Source organism: Vulpes vulpes, chromosome 7, assembly GCF_048418805.1.
Source record: "Vulpes vulpes isolate BD-2025 chromosome 7, VulVul3, whole genome shotgun sequence".
Taxonomy (NCBI): Eukaryota; Metazoa; Chordata; class Mammalia; order Carnivora; family Canidae; genus Vulpes; species Vulpes vulpes.
Genome location: NC_132786.1, coordinates 48,514,967 through 48,534,084, shown reverse-complemented (window position 1 = coordinate 48,534,084; position 19,118 = coordinate 48,514,967). Strand labels below are relative to the sequence as shown.

At 44.4% G+C, this 19,118-nt stretch overlaps 1 protein-coding gene across 6 annotated transcripts in view; it reads right to left on the bottom strand.

Moving 5' to 3' along the window:
- The window catches only part of FAT1 (FAT atypical cadherin 1), a 127,292-nt gene that overhangs the window by 2,332 nt on the left and 105,842 nt on the right, over window positions 1-19,118 (bottom strand). For 3 of the 6 annotated variants that reach the window (XM_026018303.2, XM_072763696.1, XM_072763697.1), the window contains exons 15-28: window positions 17,838-18,052; window positions 17,448-17,585; window positions 15,384-15,527; window positions 14,551-14,748; window positions 13,146-13,947; window positions 12,851-12,982; window positions 10,808-10,965; window positions 9,740-10,202; window positions 7,903-8,056; window positions 7,632-7,742; window positions 5,450-6,081; window positions 4,599-4,736; window positions 2,282-2,341; window positions 36-71 (exon numbers count right to left, since the gene is read on the bottom strand). In XM_026018303.2, coding sequence (XP_025874088.2) covers window positions 36-71; window positions 2,282-2,341; window positions 4,599-4,736; window positions 5,450-6,081; window positions 7,632-7,742; window positions 7,903-8,056; window positions 9,740-10,202; window positions 10,808-10,965; window positions 12,851-12,982; window positions 13,146-13,947; window positions 14,551-14,748; window positions 15,384-15,527; window positions 17,448-17,585; window positions 17,838-18,052 — 3,381 coding nt within the window. Of the gene's footprint in view, window positions 1-35; window positions 72-2,281; window positions 2,342-4,113; window positions 4,167-4,598; window positions 4,737-5,449; window positions 6,082-7,631; window positions 7,743-7,902; window positions 8,057-9,739; window positions 10,203-10,807; window positions 10,966-12,850; window positions 12,983-13,145; window positions 13,948-14,550; window positions 14,749-15,383; window positions 15,528-17,447; window positions 17,586-17,837; window positions 18,053-19,118 lie in introns of all 6 variants that reach the window. The other 3 variants (XR_003238052.2, XM_026018304.2, XM_026018305.2) reach the window with 3 other exon arrangements.

The window sequence follows — 19,118 nt, the reverse complement described above, 5'->3', positions numbered from 1 at the left end:
TGAGTATCAATGAACAACTGGCATGCATAAGTCACCTCTTGATTTGCTGAGGTCAGGAGCAGCCAAAGACTCTTTTGGTGGCAGAGTAGAAAGAAAAGAAAACATTTATAATTAAACCAGAAAGATGGCTGAAAAGGCAATCAAGATCATTACATAACACAACGCGAACTGTTTATCCAGCCCCATCGGCCATGGGCCTGCATCTAAACCATCACCTACGGAAGTTCCAAATGGCTGAGAAATGCACGTAGCACAAATGAAATGGGACGTGGGAGGAGAAGAAGAAAGAGGGATGATGAACTTTGCCAGGAAACTCAAATATGAGTTTACTTTCTTTTCTTTTGTTCCTGGCCATCTGAACCTGAAAGCACATAATCTGGTTAGGAGTCATTAAAGTCTATAGGCTCTAATCAAATGTAAATTGATAAGGGACTTACATGGCATCTTCGTTGATACTAAGCAATATTATGACATGATCCATGAGACTCATACTTTAGCACATTTCAGCCCTCGGATGTACGTTACATTCAGAGAAAGTCACCAACTCAGGGACTCGTGAATGCCTAGAAGAGCCCCTCTCCAAATTTTGCCTGCTCTGAATGTGACTTGATGTTCCCATGGCTCCCCTCTCTCTGGAAGGAACATGGGCTGCGCTTACTCCCGTCCCCACCCCAGATCTGCAAGGCCACTCGCTCCTTCAGAAGTTCCACTTCCTACACAGAACTCCAGCACCAGGGCCGCCACAGGGAGATGGAAATGCCATGTGAGTCAGGGCCACGCGGCCCCCGGGCAGGCTGCTTACCCTGGCTAAGCTGCAGGTTCTTATCTCTGAAAGGGGAGTGGAAATCCCTTTATTAGGAGGATTAAATCAGATAATGTAGGTCAAGCCCAAACTCTTAGCTCTTGTCATGATTCTTATTCCTGGAAAGTAGTAATCGTGGTCCAAATATGGTCACTTCAGTGCTTTTCGGAACAAAACCAATGCCTTCCACGCATTCTACAATGTTCCTGAAAACCCACGTAGTGAAGAAATTTGGAAAAGAGAGGATCTGATCGATGGTTCTCTTTTAGGAATTTGAAGCTAAAACTGTAATGACCACAGTGGCTCTAAAAAATGAGTAAGCCGGTATTTAGTCAATGTCTACCTATAGAAATGTTTTCAAAGTCTACTGAAAATGTAGTTTCTTTTTCAAGAGAGGACTGACAACCTTTGTCACTCTATGGGAACTCGAATCTTAAAATTCAAGCCAGTATTTTCAACTTTAAATTCAATTTCTATTATTTTTCAATAAAGGAGATTCCAGGAAATAATGGTTTTATGTTCTGCTTTTTAAAATCTCATCCCTAATTTAAGATACAACTAAAATCCACTAGACAAAGTAGAGATTACTTTCTGATTCACCAAGACACAGTACCTGTTCCTAAGAAGGTGGGCGTGTGACTCCCTGGTACCACTGCCTGGCCCATCCTGTCCCGAAACCAACTCAACTTAATCCTGAAAACCTACATACATGCCCTCCCAAAGAGAGGATCCCTTACACTTTCTGTAATCCTGAGGGTGTATACCTGCAGTTCTCAAGGTATGAGCCTGGCACCAGTAACTTGTCAGGGAGGTAAATCAGGCTTTTAAACAAGCCCTCCTGGCGAGGTGATTTACGGTTTAAAAGCTACCAGGCTGTGCGATTTACATGTAATTACTCAAAACTTCAAGACATTAATAAAGGGCTGATTTAATTTAAAGTAACTATAACTTTAGGTGTTGATCAATGCCCTTTCATACAATTTTGAACAGAGAGATAAAGCTTCGTATTAATTTTCACTAAACCGTATAATGAAAGTAATTACTTTCTACCATGTTCTATCATTATCCTTGATCACAGGGAAAATCCAGAAGGGAAGAGTCGGTTTTAGGTAATTATAAAAGCTGTATGTGAATGTTATTCCTGTGCAGAGAATTAAAAAAAATTTTTTTTAGCTAGGATGACTTCTAACCTTCTTAACACTGTGCCATGTAAAGGCAAGTTGTCAAGACCCCATGGGTCACCTCTGAGATCTACTTACATTCGCTACGTACTGTTGTTCACAATAACAAAGACGTAACATACGTAAGAATATTTCTGCAATGTATCTGGATTATGAATATACATACACACCTGCACAAAAGTACTCAACCCCCTCAAAACCACAGATCATTTTTTTAGACACCAAACAGGCAGAAGCACACTATTCTAGCGGCAGTCACATTAAACACAAACACACAGCACACGTATTGTGACTATACCTTCTTCATTCACCGTGTCAACGACAGCGTTGACAAGGTGTATTACAGTCACTATGGAAGCTTGTAAAAAGGTACAAAAGGAGTAATTAGGAAAATCTTCGGTTAGAAAACAGTGCATTCAATAGGATTCTTTATATGATTATGCCTGACCCCTATACTCTTGCTCTTACAGATCTTAGACATTTTCTAATCAAGCTATATATATATATATTTATTTATTAATCAAAGGAATAAATTACAGTATAATGTGGTTACTTTAAGAAATTTTTTAGCTCTAAGTTTTCTCACTTACGGATCTAGTCATGACAAAACAATCCTTATTTTAACATCTCATGGGCAAAAGACTTCACATTTAAACAGTAAAGTACTTGCTAAGCCAATTTTCTGGGTTTATTTAATGAATTTGCACGTTCCAAGAAAAATTGAGCGTTACATAAGAAGATAAAATATGTAATATAAATACAAAAACTGGCTTTAATTCTGTTCTGTGTACTCCCACTCCAAATTTCTTATCTATTTTGCAGACGGGCTAACAGCTGGAGACCTAACATACCAGCAGAGAAATGCAGACTGTCTGCCTGGCTGTTTCCTAGGTAAACTCCCTTTTATTTGTGTACCAGATTGTTTTAAAGCCTCGACGCCAAGATAAACACGTGTGCGTGTGGTAGACAGCACAGCGGCCCTCTGAGATGTCCACATCTAATCCTGGGAGCCTGTGAATATGTTACCCCATCCCTGGCAAAGGGGCTTATTTTGCTGATGTGATGAAAGATCCTGAGGTGGGGAGATTTTCCTGAATGGTCCGTATGAACTCAATGTATTCACACGGGTCCTGGAGAGGGCAGAGATCCCTCCTAGGTGTGTGTGGGGAGCTACACATGCCGGCCAGGAGAGGCAATGCTGTCTTTGCCAGAGGATGGCCTCTAGATGCTGGGAAAGGTAAGGGAGCAGATGCTCCTCTACAGTTGCCAGAAAGGCAGTAGTAGCCCTGCTAACACCTTCACGGGAGCCTACTGACCCGTGTTGGGTTTCCAAACTATAGAACTGCAGGATGATAAATTTATCTTGTTTTAAGCCACCACATTTGTGGTCATCTGTTATAGAAGCCTCAGAAAACTAAAATTCTTGTCCAGAATCTTAATACAGTCAATACAAACACTACTGAATAGGTTTTCTTCCTCACACTGCAATTTCTAGCAATTAACTTTCATAATTAATGTGACCACAGTTTAATGGTATTTAGGAGTAGTAAGAAGAATGGTGTTTCAGGGAAAGGAATTAGGAAAACACTGACGGGACTCTGAAATATATCTATGAAGAGCATTTAGAAAACGGACATTAATGTTTTAAATTAAACTTAATGGAAGAATTCAATTCTGTTGGTTTAATAAGCTAGAGCTATGCTCATATACTCCGTCCCTAAGTAATGCCCTATTCTGACACCTAACATGCTTGAAATCAGAAGTGAATGGAGTAAACTCATGGCCATCTTTAGTCTGGAAAAACACTGCAATATCTTATGAACTATACATTACTCTGGGTTTAGAAGTAAGTAATGGTGGGTTATTTCTTTCAACCAAATATTTGAAATGTTTAAACACAATACATTTTTATGCAAAAAAAAAAATTAGTCAAACTTACTAATTCTGACCTTCAAAAATTTCCACTAAAAACTACTTTGTTATTGAATGTTGACAGTTTTCTCTACTGGTATGTGCTAACATGGCGAAGCTGCGCGTGAACGCACATTACCTAGGGAAATCAGAGAAACATAACTGGCATCAAAGATCCCATTGTCCAACTTTCTTCATTAGAAATATAATCCAACTTACTAGCAGGCTCTTAAACTGTGCTCTCAGTCAGTACGCTCTGATCCAAATGGGAGCTGGGGCCGCAGGGGAGTCAGGGGAAGAGACAAATAAAACCTTGTCATAGTGAAGGTGCTACCAGAGCTGAACATTTCCGACCAGCGCATCGCCTCCCGGGGTGCATGAGGATGGGGTTGGGGGTGGGGGATGACTGGGCTCAAGAAAGACACTGCAGGCATTTTTTTTAACCCCATAAAACCTCTAGAACATTTACTGCTGTGCAAAGAATAATCAGAAAAGATAGTAGATTTTCTTCCCTATTTCTGACAAGTTGCTGCAGTTCAAATACCTATCCCATAAGAACACTTAAATATTTTCCCAAGCAGATGTTCATGCAAGTTGTACAAGATGCTGTGGACTGGTGGTCCCCAGTGGGACGTGAACACAGTCTGAAACATCTACCGCGTTCCGCACACGGCGCCACGCCAGCAGCGCAAGCGCTTACTCACCATTGTCATCGCACGACTCCGACTGGAAGGAGCTGAGGGACTGCACCTCCGACAGGCTTTCCCGGGCGCTGTAAGGATGGGAAGGCTTTTCCTCCAGAGGCTTCTTGGAGAGACAGGGATCGAGATCCACTACTTTAGCTAAAAGGAAGAGATGACAACGGTCAGCACCATGAGGGCAGGGCCTCTGGTTTTGTTCACTGCTAGCACCAAAAGCAGCACCAAAAGACTGCCTGGGACTCGTTTACTAGATAACAATGAAAAGATAAAAGGAGAAGCATCTGAAAAACAAAACAGAAACCTACAAACCGGCAACTACTCTCAGGAATTCACAGAACGGACGTTGTCAATAAACCCACTTGTGGAGATCATTAGTATGGGGAATTAGAAGTTCCTTCTAAGAACTACCTATAGCCATTTTTAAAGCATCGAAAGACATGTTGGGCCACTACTAAAAATATGACCACTTCTGCCCATGTTCTTTTAAAAAATCCTAATTTCTTTGGCATAAAAAGCCCCCAAACTCCTAGTTGAGAAGCCATATCCACTACAACAATGAAATGAGTGTAGTCCTGTTCATATTAATATTCAGGAGAGATCCATCCCCTGCTTGGTGTAACATCACAGCCACAGCACTCAGCCAGGGCAGGTTTTTCACATCACACCAAAGGGCCCTGGGGTTGGAGCCTACTGATCCCTGCCAGAGTCCCAGCACTGGACTGGGACCACCGGAGCCTATTCACCCCTGGCAGAGTCCCTGCACTGCATTGGGACCACAGGAAGCTCAAGCAGAATGTATAAGGGCACCGCTGGGCTCAATGACGTTTTACTCAGAGGCAAAGAGCCGGTCTTACTGTCATAGTCGAAGTCCCAGCTGGGCTTCTGGATGGAGTCGCTGTCCGAAGGGGAGTTGGAAGGGGGCGGGGGAGGCAGGTTCGGGGCCACGCTGCAGACGGCCACGGCCTTGCGGTGTCCGTGCCCAGACTCGGGGTTGAAGGTGCTGAATTCCGGGTGCTCTGGGATGGCAGATCCTTCGAAGGAATTGCGGTCCAGGTTGTTCCTGGAGTCGCTTGGAATGCTTGGAGTGTAGGAGATGGGACGGACGGGCACCTGGGGGGGGATGTCGGAGTAAATGTTCTTGTTGAGCTTTGAATCGAAATACGGTCTCTGCAGGAACGCGGTGGCGGGGCCCAAGTGCTTGTCCTCAGGTGTAGCCTGCTGCTGCTTCTTCCGACTCCTCATCTTGCGGCAGAGGACAAACACCATCACCAGCAAAAATATCCCCACGATGAAGACGAGAATGCCTATGCCTTCGCCCAGCCCGATGTTCCACGGGGTCGACACGTACTGATTGGGCGTGGCGTCCTCACAGTGTCGGCCCCTGTAGTCCTGGCTGCAGTTGCAGTGGTAGGAGCCGTGCGTGTTCTCACACAGCGCCCCGTTGCGGCAGGGGCTGGCGGCACACTCATCGACGTCACTCTGACACCTGCCAAGAATGAGGACAGGCGCTGGCCATGCGGGTCCCCATAGGTCAGCGCCCAAGGACGAACCCCAAACAACACATGGGACCACTGAAAACCCACTACCAAAGATGACAATAATTACAACAAGTGGGGGGAAAAAAACACCTTTCGTGGAGTACGTTAATCACATGAGTCTATACTTGGTACATCTGGGAGATAAACATTATAGCAAGCCATACTGAACTTTTCTGGGATGTCACAGATGAGCAAACCAAATTCACAGGCTAAGTATGCAGTTTGTTTCTGATTCTCTTTGTTTAGAATGTGCATTTTTTAAAGACTTTATTTGAGAGAGAGAGAGAGAGAGAGGGAGAGAGAATGCAAGACAGAGCACAGGTCGGGAGGAGAAGGAGAAGCAGACTCCCGGCTGCACAGGGAGCCGGACGTGGGGCTCAACCCCAGGACCCCGGGATCATGACCTGAGCCAAAGGCAAATGTTTAACTGAATGAGCCACCCAGGCGCCCCAAGAACCTGCATTTTGATACACAGTACGGTGAAAACACTTCTGATAGGCTAGCTTCAATTTCTAAGAAAATGTTCCTGTTTGGAAATAGGACACTTCTGTAAAAACATGTGAAAGGCTAGAAAACTGTTCCATTTTAAAATGTTTCTCCTGCTAAAAGCCTCCCACAGCCCCTCCTCACCTGTCAAACATTTGCAGGCCACCCCGTCCCCTCTGCCTTTCCATATGGGTGCCTGACGCTTTTCAAAGCTTCCCTCCTTTAATAAAACGTATCTATTGACCTTCCCCCATACCAACTGCCACCGGAAGTCTAAGATCCCTCTGTCAAATATATTTAGTGTTAACTGACTAGAATTAGGAAAGTCAGCTTATGAACTAAGACCACATGACTGATGGCAAGATTGAAGACTCTGACCACCGCTGAAGCAAAAGCCATGCAGATACCTGCACGCAGCTCACACTCAGAGCCTTCACACAAGACTGATAGCGAACGCTTCAGTGAGGCACGAGGCACTTACAAATAACATGCACAGAGTAACTTTTTTAAACTGAACTAGTGAAAAGCCATCTGGGAGCTAAAAAAAACCTGCCTCTTTCAGTGGGCCAGCAAGCATCTCTGTGCCTCATTTTCCTCCCCTAGAAAACAACCATCACCTCTTAGCATTATGCCAGGGATTATAAAAGAGGCCAAGAGTTGAAAAGGGATGCTAGATGGCTACGTCAATGTTCGTTACAGCGTATTATGGAGAGGTCATTGGCATCCTGCCTCAAAAGACAGGTGACAATTCCATGTGTGTCTGCCTTAATAAACATGTACTGCCTGTTTATAAGTTTAATCTCTGAATTAGAAATAGATATTTTCAAGCCCTATATTGTATTTACTGTTCAGTACTTTAAAGAGTGAAAGGATAAATTCTACAAGGACCTAAGGGTGGGGAACATGAAATTCTAAAGCCATGTCACCCAAATTAATAAAGTTCGGTTGCATCTGTGAATTGATGAGACACGAAAGCGAGGTGCAAATACAAATTTTGGATGAAGCCACTTACCTTTCTCCCCTAAAACCCGAATCACACTGACAGACAGCACCATCCAAACTATCAAAACATGTTCCACCATTTTTACAGGGCTCATCTTTGCAGTATGGGCTCAGCTGGCACCTGGAGGAGGAGAAGGAAATATGCATTAGCCTCACACTTTGAATGCAAATAAATACCGCACGACAGAGAACAAGTAGATGTAATCCTATATATATAAAAACAGTAGGCACTTTCAGAACTTTCATTCTGTCATTTTGACAATTAAGAGAACCACACCCACCTCTGACCGGTATATAATCCTCGGCATTGGCACACAAAGTCTCCATTGTCCACGATGCAGGTGCCACCATAAAGGCATGGGTTGGAGGAGCAGGGGTTGACGCTCAGCTCACAGTACGTCCCTATGAACAAGGCACTGCATTTGCAGTAATAACCTGCATGAGCAAAAGGGAATAAAAAATTCCAATCATTCAACAACGCAAGAAATGTATCTTAGTATATTGGTTTTTACTTTTAAAAGAAGCCTTAGGGGGTGCCTGGGTGGCTCAGTTGGTTAAGCATCTGCCTTAGGCTCAGATCGTGATGCCAGGGTCCTGGGATCAAGCCCCACATTGGGTTCTCCGCTCAGCAGGGAATCTGCTTCTCCCCTGACCCCCAGCTTGTGCTCAGTTTCAAATAAAATGAGAGAGAGAGAGAGAAGTCTTAATTCTCTGAGACCCGTAGAAGTTAGTAAGATTCCCATTCCCTCTGGATAAAATGTTGTCAGAATCAATAAGATAGAACTCCCACTGTTGGTATAACCAAAACACAACGAGCTGCAGAAAGAACTCCTAATTAGCTTTAGTTAGTCATAATTTATGTGAGGTTACTGGGCCAAGCTGAGAGAGCAGGGAAAAACAGTCCTTTATTTGAGCGACCTTGCAGACTGACAATACTTACTACTGAACAGCCTAATTTATTTGCAGCTCACACACTTTTGAAGGCTGAGATCATAATGTAAAAAGCCCTCGGAAGACCACGAGCAACCATCAAGGAAAAGGGATTATCATATTTGTCCAAAGGAGCATAAAGAATGTCAGACTCTTGCAAAGACTGTGTGACATGGGACAGAGCACGGGGTAGACCTTTTCCCAGTGTCTGTCTTTGGGGAAGACGGCAGGACTGCACTTCCCTGCTCTCTCTGAAGTTGGGCACGGCTGTCCAAGTTTCTTTCTTTGGCCAACGACGTGACCCTGTGAGCTAGAAACTCGACAAGCCAGTATGTGGCTGTCACATCCCCGTCCTCCTCATGGTAGCTTCCTTTAGCCTCATCCCTGAGGGAGTCAAGGAGGACAGCGTCCTCGCTGGCCCACCTTGGACATGTGATACGAGCACAGTACGACTTCCATGCGGAGTATTACTGTGGGGATAACCTGTCCTGTTCTTTGCATGCAATATCACAAATACTTCCCAAAGAAAGTTAAGAAAAAGCCGAATCCTTTGAAATCCCTCTGATGTGCTATTCTCATTTTGCTCTATTTATCAGGTAGCATGACTGTCCTTTCCTAACACCTATTACTGGTATGGGAACAAACGGGGCCAGGTTACAAAAAACGAAAACTCTCCTATGCTAAGGCTTCAAGGATAGGACTGGCGACACCTCAGGAGGGTTCAAGGCATTCTGGGAAACCATATGGCATTTATAGCAAAACCAGCAGCCCCTAGGTGCTGAGCCAGCAGATCAAAGCAGGCACCAAGAAGGACTAAGTGTACAATTCTGAGTCCCACTGGGCCAACGTCTACGTGGTTGGAAGGATGTGCAAAAATGATTAAGGACCAAGAAGCAGAGTTGGCTGTGGATTGCCCGTGGTTCCCAGTGTGGAATGACAAGTGTCTGGACATAAATCCTCTCAAAGCACCTGCTGTGTGTCTACAGAAGCTCGGCCTGTGAAAACCCGCCCCCTCCAGCCTGGCTGCGGGGAAGCATCCTGAGTCAAGCCCTGCCCTGGGACCCCTCAATTCCAATACTGACCAAAGTATCTGACACCATCTGGCTGCGAAGGAGAAAACGAAAAGACCTGAGGAACTTCACGTGTCTAGCCACAAAACGCTTTGAAGATGACTAACACGAAGCCTACCTCCTGTAGGTGATGGATGGCAGATGCCTCCGTTCTGGCAAGGGCTGCTGGAGCAGTCTTCCGTAGCTGTTAGCAAGCACCCAGGAGAGACGTCCACCCATTCTTCAACGTGAGCGTAGCTTCTTGGTTTGTTATTTAAGGGGAGCTCCTGCCCATTCAAATAAATGGAGTCCATACAGCCCCTGAAACCGTTACCGACTTGGGCGCTTCTTCCATGCCTCGTGCCTTGCTGACGGATATGGCCACCGAAAAACACATGGTTGTCCAGGTTTAGGGTTTTCAGAGTCCCAGGGGCTGTGCCTGATGCAGTGTGGACCTGGTCCAGAACCAGCCTAGCGTAGTTTCCATTCACTTCCAGAGACACTGCATGCCACAGCCCATCATTGACCTGAATGCTCTGAACGGACACAATTCCGGGGCCGCTGCCACAGTCAAATTTGTACTGTAGCCTTCCGTTATGAATCTGTGATAACAACAATTACCATTCACATTACTCTCTCAGAACCTTCCATTCTGAACTCTGATCACACATCTAAATAAGAGGTATGTTTAGCTGCTGAAGGAGAGGCTGTGCGTTTAGGCACCACAGCACGCATGCTCATCTGATCACTGCACACAGCCTGAGAAAAGTGCCAAATGCACATCCAAAAAGCATCATGGGATTCACCAACCATTAACTGTTAACTGAAAAACCACCAAAAATATATTATCAGGTACAATCAAAAGTGAATCATGAATTGAAAAAAAGATCATTACCACTTACAAGCACTTGTGAATGCTTTCTATAAACTCCCTATAACATTAATTAATAAGATGTAATACCAATTTTTAGAGTTTGAATGTTAATGTCACATGACCTAAAAACGTGAGGAACAGAAGTCAATTTCTATGCTACTGCAGAGAAAAAAAGAGCTCTTTAACCCAAAAGTCTTAAACTTAAGAGAGGTACCAAGGAGCTATTTAAAATGTGGAATAAAACCATTTCCCTTAATTTTTTTTTCAAAAATGGACAATGTGAATATAAAATGGTATTTTGTGTTTTTAAAGTCTTCAAGTACAAAAATATACCTCCAAGATGCTGTAGTCGGTCCCACGTGCGTACATCACAACTGCATGCGCCGAGTATGTTCTGAGCCTCATGGTCAGTTTCATCTCCAATTTGTTTTCATTTTCCATTAGACGGTATTTCACAAAGCTGTTTCCAGTAAATGTTACAGATGAACTCCCTGTGAATCACAAAGAAGAAAACATAAATCAGAACCAAGTTGAAGCATATCTGTAAAAGTGAGATTTTCCCCTAACACTGACGCACATTTTTATTCAAGGTTACAACATTATGAAATCCAATTCAATGGAAAATGTCTATTTGCTTCAATAAAAAGGATAGCATAACTGGATTTCCTTTTGGAAGAAAATTAGACTCCTGTATCAGAGAGAAATGAATTCTAAAACAACGAAATACCTAAATATAAAAATGTTCAATACAAAATGAGAAGACAATTGAGAAAAATATTTACACAGTTTCAGGTGGTTTGGGGAAACTTTTCAAAGAAGATATAATCCCCAGTCTCCAAAAATGTTGAAAATAGTATCACTCTCCAGAGGTGGAAATGGTATGTAAAGTTATACAGAACTGACAAAAATTAAATTTCAAAATGACAAGAGATACTGTAAACTAATCAAAACATCAGTACTACACAGTGGGATGGAGATAATGTTCATGCTCACAGAACACACGGAATGTTCTACATACAGAAGACAAGAAACAGACAAATAACCCCGACAAGCAAGCAAAGAATACAAACAGGCCAATCCAAGAGAGGGAATGCTAGTAGGAATAAATAAGACTTTCACAAGAATCTGGAAAAATGCAAACTAAAGTAACTAGATAGCATTTCATGCCTGCTGGATGGGGAATTTATTTTTTAATTGAAAGCCTTACATTGGCAAGAGAATGGGGAGTGAGACCACCACACACGACTGCAAGGGAACTGGTGTAACTTTCTGGGGAAACTAACATAATGGTATATTTAAAAATGTAGTTAATCTGATGCTACAAATCCTAGTTTAGAAATAAATTATACTATAAAATAAAAGCACCAATAACACTATTATGTATAAAAAGTACTTTTAAAAAAAAATTGAGAGCAGCCCCAGTGGCTCAGCGGTTTAGCGCTGCCTTCAGCCCAGGGCGGGATTCTGGGGACCCAGGATCGAGTCCCATGTCGGGCTCCCTGCATGGAGCCTGCTTCTCCCTCTGCCTGTGTCTCTGCCTCTCTCTGTTTCTCAAATAAATAAAATCTTTTAAAAAATGAAATGAAATGAAATAAGTAAAATAAAATAAAACAAAATAAAATTAATTAACTGAGGGCAGCCCCAGTGGCTCAGTGGTTTAGCGCTGCCTTCAGCCCAGGGCGTGATCCTGGAGACCTGGGATCGAGTCCCGCATCGGGCTCCCTGCACAGAGCCTGCTTCTCCCTCTGCCTGTGTCTCTGCTTCTCTGTCTCTCATGAAAAAATAAAATAGAATCTTTAAAAAAAAAAAAATTGAAGTATAACTAACAATGTTGTATGAGTTTCAGGAGTACCACACTACAATTCAACAACTCTGTCCATTCCTGAGCACCTCACCGTGATTAACTGTAGACAAGGATTCATTTTTAACACAAGCAAACATCTTTACAAGCTCAAGCTCTATAAACAAGGAAAATGTCAAATAAACTAAGGTACAGCCACACTCAAAAGCATGAGGCTTCCGTGCATGGATGTGGGAAGATGCCCACAACATACAGTAAGCCACAGTAAAAGCAAGCAGACTGTGAGATGTGGTAACTTTTTAAAGAATGTGAGAAAAAAAGCACACCACATGTGTACATATGGGAGCACATGTTGATATGAGCACGATCAGAGAAGAAGAGCCTCCCTCGTAACTCGGGGGTGTTATTACATGTAAGAGGAAGGAAAAGTTACTACGGCTCCTCAATCATTTGTATGCTTGACCTGTAAGGAATACACTTTACAGTACCTGTCAACCCCAATAAAGAAAACGATGGCAAGAAACACTGAAAGTGACTTTTAGAAATAGAAGCACGCTTCCTTACTGAACTCTTACCTGGGCACTGACCGAACCGGCCCCCCGGGCAGACGCAGGTGTATCTGTCCTCTCCGGGGTCAGTGATGCACTCAGATCCGTCTGGGCATGGACTGTCTTCACATCCGTGATGGACAAGGGGGCATCTTCCCTCTGTTTAAAAAAAAAAAAAAAAAAAAAGAGAGAGAGAGAAGGGGGCGGAAACTAATTAACAGAAATTTCAAGAAAATGATCATTATTTCGTTACTGTGTAGCCTTTAGAGGCTGTACATGAAGTGATCTGTGCCACCTACTATCGGATACTCATGTGTGTTACCTGTGCAGAGACACACAGCTGTTCTGTGGTGGCGCGGAGTCACGAAACTCAGTCTGGCCGTGCTATGCGTGGACATAACGTTTTCATCCACGGTTACCTTCTCGTCACAGAATTTCCATGGGCAATCCAGTCCTGCACACAGCTTCTGGAATACATCCAAGATCCTAACACCAATGATTTCCTCAATGTCGGTCACAGAAGAATTAATCTTGTGCAGGAGCTGTTTTGTTGAAACGTGGGCACCACCTGATTTCTCTACAAAGAGTAAGACATCCAGATGTGGATGAGGTTCAGAGGGCTGCAAACTAACAATCTGTATGTCGTTCCTCCTTGCACCCAAGATGTTCCGTAAGGCTCGCTGGAAGTTGCGCCAGTAGTCGCCAACAAACTCCTCCGGAGTGAGATTGGCAAAGCGGATGGCAATGGTGTGGTTCAGCATCTCCTGTGTTATCTGTCGGATGTGCACTGTGATGTCCGCCACCGTTGTAAACTTCCCATCGGTGACGCTGATGTTGAGAAGGTACTGCCCTATGTCTAGTTTTTTGTGTGCTATCAGCTTGCCCCCTGTGCTGGAAACAGAGAAGAGCTTGTCCATCTGGGGATCGAGACTGTAGCTTAAAGTGTCATACACGTCTTGGTCTGTTGCATGAATCTTCCCAATGACACCCCCTGAGTATTCCTCTCCAAAAGCAGTAATGAAAATTTCTAGTGGTAAGATTGCGGGTGGGTAGATGCTCTCCTCAATGACCTTAATGTCAATATAGGTCAGAGATGACAACTGAGGCTTTCCATTATCTGCCACCTAGGAGGAAATGAAACAAAACAAGCTTTGTCTATGTCATTGTTTACAACTTCTTTATTTTTAAAAGATTTATTTTATTTTATTTCTTTGTTCATGAGAGACATAGAGAGGCAGAGACACAGGTAGAGGGAGAAACACGCTCCCTATGGGGAGCCCAATAATATGGGACTCGATCCCAGGAGCCTGGGATCATGACTGGAGCCGAAGGTGGACGCTCAACCACTGAGCCACCTGGGCATCCCTGTTTACAACTTCTTAATAAAAATATATTTACATTATTCACACTTTAAAAAATGACCGATTATTACTTATTTCTCCATTTCTTATTTCCTATCAAGGAAAAGGATAAACACTTCCTCGTGGCCCTTTTGCTAATTCATAAGGAAGGTCAGCTCCACCAATGTGTATGATCAAGTAACCCAATGAAGACCCAATCAGACCCCTCACAGTGCCCTGGGATAAAAACAAAGGTGTGGCAAACAAACAAACAAGACAGTTCTATTCATTTTGTTTTCTCATGAAAGTAAGCTATTCACATACAAGAAGACAGCCTCCAAAGGAACGCCAAAGGAATCCACAATAACATCACAAGGACTTTCGTACCTTAACATGCAGTAGATAACGATCTTTCACTTTCCTCTTTATGGTCCCTGATGTCAGGAGGACCCCCTGCTGGTTAACGTCAAATGCTCCATCATCATTCCCACTCACAATGGTGAAAAAGAAGGGTGGGCCATTATGAGAGGAGTCCTTGTCGGTCACGATCAGCTGCAGTACGCTGAAGCCCACAGGCTTATTTTCCTGGAGGGTCAAAAAAAAAAAAAAAAAAAAAAAAACCCACGATTTTCAACAAAACTAAAGCTATGTGGTAGCAGACACAGGCAAGTTTTCTAGAACATGAAGTATACTAAAAACAAGGCCTGGTTGCTGCTCCATTTGGCAGGAAGAGAGAGAAGAGGAGCTGCTGCTGGTGGTGGTGGTGGTGTTGGTGGCGAAGAGAAATAGGTGAAGGGAAATGGAGAAGAGAAAGGGGTGAAGGGAAAGGCAGGGGTTCGGAGACCAGAGGGGAAGGGATGTATAAGAAAGGATGCATGGGGAGCAGAAGCGCAAGAAAGATGGAGTAGGAGCAGGGGAGACGAGGGAGGAGGTGAATTAGATACTCTGATGCTTCTCAAATACAGGACAGCAGAAAATAAGATTAAGGATCAAGCTAGTGAGAATCTTAAAAAGCACAAAAAGAAGAGAGAAAAGCTTGGCTGTTATCTTGAAAATGCTCAGCTCTTAGTATTGATGGACTAATTTTATTTACTCTTCTCACTTTCCTAAAAAGTAATCTTTGGAAAAGATAGGTACTTCAAATGAACAACTGAGGCCAACAGAAGAACTCGTTTCAAAAGGGATGTGTTGGAGGAACACCGTCAGCACCCCAAGATTACCTGGATAATCACACTGTAGTTTCCCTTGGAGAAGACGGGAGCATTGTCGTTGACGTCTGACACGTCGATGTTCACGGTGGTTGTGTTGACCCTGGGTGGACTGCCGTTATCAGACGCCTGAACTGTGAGTGTGTAACCTGAAATCTTTTCGGACACAAGACAGAGAGAACACATGTCCACATCACAAGGCCCAAGAACAGGCCCGGAAGGGCAGATCTGAGTACCCGTCCTCACTTGCTCTGTCTCGCACGTGGGCAACTCCCCAGCCTACAAACAAGCACACTGCAAGTACCTACAGGATGGGACATATTCGCTCAACAGGAAAAGTTAGCGATGGTGGTTAGATTCCCTGATGCCTCTTGAAACATACTCATTCCATTAAAGCTTTCTAACTTTAAAACCGATTAACGGAAGTCATAAAAGAGATAATATAATGAGAAAAGTGTTGGCAGAGCTCAAAGGCTGTTGCTTTTGCAGTAACAGGGTTGGCAAGTTTCTCTAAGACCCAAAGAGGACTGTGAGCCAAAAGCTGAGGGAAGATGCTTTCCACCCCCGAGGGCTTACTCATCTTCAACACCAGACACTCCGGATCAGCCTCCCCCATCACTCAAAGTAGCCAACTGTCTAAACCCCTCAGGACGGTTCTTCGTGACCCCCTGTACAAAGGCCGTGGCATCGAGTGAGGCGCATTCTGTCCTAGGGTAGTTAAGCTCCCCCTGTTAAGCTCCCTCCTCCAGCAGGAGAGTTGGAAGAAGCCAGAAAGCCGGCTCAATCCCAGAGTATGTTCTGCAGAGTAAGCCCTGCAAGACTCTCCAACAGGCAAGGGCAATGCCTGGGACACACGACACACCATCGCACTAGACATCCGCACGCTGAAGGTGCGGACAAGCACGTCAGTAACCAACACTACGTGCTCTTCGGCCAGCAGTGCAGCAACTGCTAGCCTAACAGCGGTGGCTCCCTAAGCCTCCTGCAAAGTCCTTGCTCAAAAGTAACAGGTCACAACAGGAATGAAGGAACGGAGACTTGAGCTCATCACCGTCTCCCCAATTCCTCTGGTCTTAGCTTTACCTGTTATTGTTCTGGAACGACACTCTATTATCGCCAATGTCCTTTCAATTCACTTCCAGATTTTGGGACCTCTCCAGGCAGCTCCCTGTGTGTGGGCGGAGGTGCGGCCGGCTTTCCCTCGGTTGCTCACATTTACCTCACTGCCCCACTGCCTCCAGAATCCTCTCCAGAGGCCTGTGCCATTATCTGTAGTTCCAGCTTTCAGGTTTCTGGAGTAAAATCTCCAAATACTGGCTGAAAGCTTTTCCTTACACGTGCCACCGTCTGCCACCAACCGCCCCACGGAAGAGCAGAGGCCGGGCCTCTCCCAGGGCCAGCTCACAGCCTCACGCGGCCGGCCCCCTGGATCCGGGGTGCCCAGCCACAGCCCACGGGCACCACGGCCTCCTCCCTTCAGGCCAGGCCCCTGCAGCCCCCAGTCCGGGCCTGGCGCAGGTCTGCCCTCCTCGCACGGGGACCCACCCCTGGACGGTGACAGCCAGGCCCGCAAATACTCGGTGCCACCCCTCTGCCTGCAGTGTCCAGTCTGAGCCTCTGATTTGCCCCCAGCCCCCCTTTCTTGGTAGGACTCCTCTACTCCAGTGCAGCCTAAAGGGTTCACCTAAACGTACAGCGTGTCCTTTCCCTCCACGCAGTTCCTCACAGGGACTCCCCTTCTCTCAGCGACTATAGTTTTCTGAGTCTCTGCCATAACCGAAAACCCAGCAACTGGCTCCATGAAGCTCCCCCCAACACTGGAGGCAACACAAGTTTCTCCCTGAATATAAACTTTTACTCCAAACTCCTACCAGTCAGTCTGAAACACGTCTGACATTCCTGAGATTTTCATACTGGAAATGCTTTCCAACTGTGCCTTGTTTGTCAGGGCCTGAACAAGGCTGGTTCCTACCCTTCTCATACTTCCCCATCGTGTCACAGAGGGGGGCACGCAAGGAACATCTCTGTCCAGGTTTGGTAATCAGTAAACAATTTAAGCCACACTTTTGCACATACCGTTTCCCGGTCTAGAAGCTTGGTCACTTTCACTTCTCCCTTGGCAGGGTCAATCGTAAATGGACTTCCTTGGTTGCCATCTATGATCGAATAGCGGATGCGGCTGTTGGAGGGCCCATCAGTATCATCAGCCATGACCTAGGAAACACCACACTGATGCTCAGGAGACAGCTAAGGAAGGGACTGGCGTCTAAGCCAATCTCTGCTATCAATAGCTAGCTATTACAAGGCAATCATTTACCACAGAGTCACTCATCGACTGGGAGAACAGATGACATTTCACAACTTCCAATTATTTTCGAGTAAGGCCACAACAAAAACTGGATCGATCCTCCTGAAATTTCTTGCAAAGTCCCAAAAGAAGAACACGGCAGGGGAGAAAATACACACCGTGATGACCGACTGCTCGAGAAGGGCATCCTCGCTGATCACTGCCGTGTAGGTGTCTTGGCTGAACACGGGGGAGTTGTCGTTGATATCGGTGACGTTGATGTTCACAGTTGCCACATCACTCAGGGAAGGCGTACCTCCGTCAGTGGCTTCTACAGTCAGGTAATATTCATGGGAGCTTTCATAATCCAGATTCTCAATGATAAATATGGCCCCTGTAAGAGAAAAGCCAAATGATGTCCGGGACTTTCAAATGCCACCACTTTCTCCCACTGTGCTGGACACACACTGCTAAACAAACCATTTCTGCTTCAGAAGTTACTTATCCTCTATGTATGTTTTCTAACTTCTTAATTCAGCAATTACAAATCAGGAAGTTGCGAATCCCTGGGTCTTATTCATGTCTCTGTGATATTTAAATGGCTCTCCAGTCAACGCTACATCCCACATCCCACCATAAAAATGTTTTTATTTCTTCTCCCTTCTAAACCAGTTTACTACAGATGTCACTCTATTAACCTAAAAAGGAAAACATAAGAATTCTATTCTTTGGCCTTTCTTTTCTTTTTCTGTTTTTCTTTTATAGAAATGTACATCTCTTTTTTCTATCTCCAGAGTAACTACTTACATCTTGTCATTAAAAACAGAATCCCTGGGACGCCTGGGTGTCTCAGTGGTTGAGCATCTGCCTTCGGCTCAGGTCATGATCCCACGTCCCGGGATCGAATCCTGCAGCAGGCTCCCTTTAGGGAGGCTGCTTCTCCCTCTGCCTATGTCTCTGCCTCTTTCTGTTGTGTCTTTCATGAATTAATTTTTTAAAGTTAAAAAAAAAGAAAAACCCACAAAAGACAGAATCTTTTTTTTTTAGGTCAGAATCCTTTTTTGATTTAATAATTTCCTGAGCATCCTTCCTTATAGCTCACCCTACAAAGGAGCTCTAAAAAATAGTAATTCTATGATTATTTATGCATTAAAAGTACATTTTAAAGTAGTATCATCACACACCTACTCTTCATCTGGAATGGTCACACACAAATACAGCTTGAATGAAGTGACTTTTTACAACGTTTGAAGACTTCTAGCTCTTTTAGACCACAGGTCAACAAGACAGTGAAAGTGTTTACGCAGCAGGAGTCAATAGCTCCTAGGACTCTTGACCTTGTCGATAGTCATTCAGTGTGGTTAAAAGTACTTCAGCTATTCTATCTAACGAGCATAATGAAGACGTCAATTTTAATGAGTTATCAGATGCCTCCTATAGTAACTAAGATCAAAGAGGTC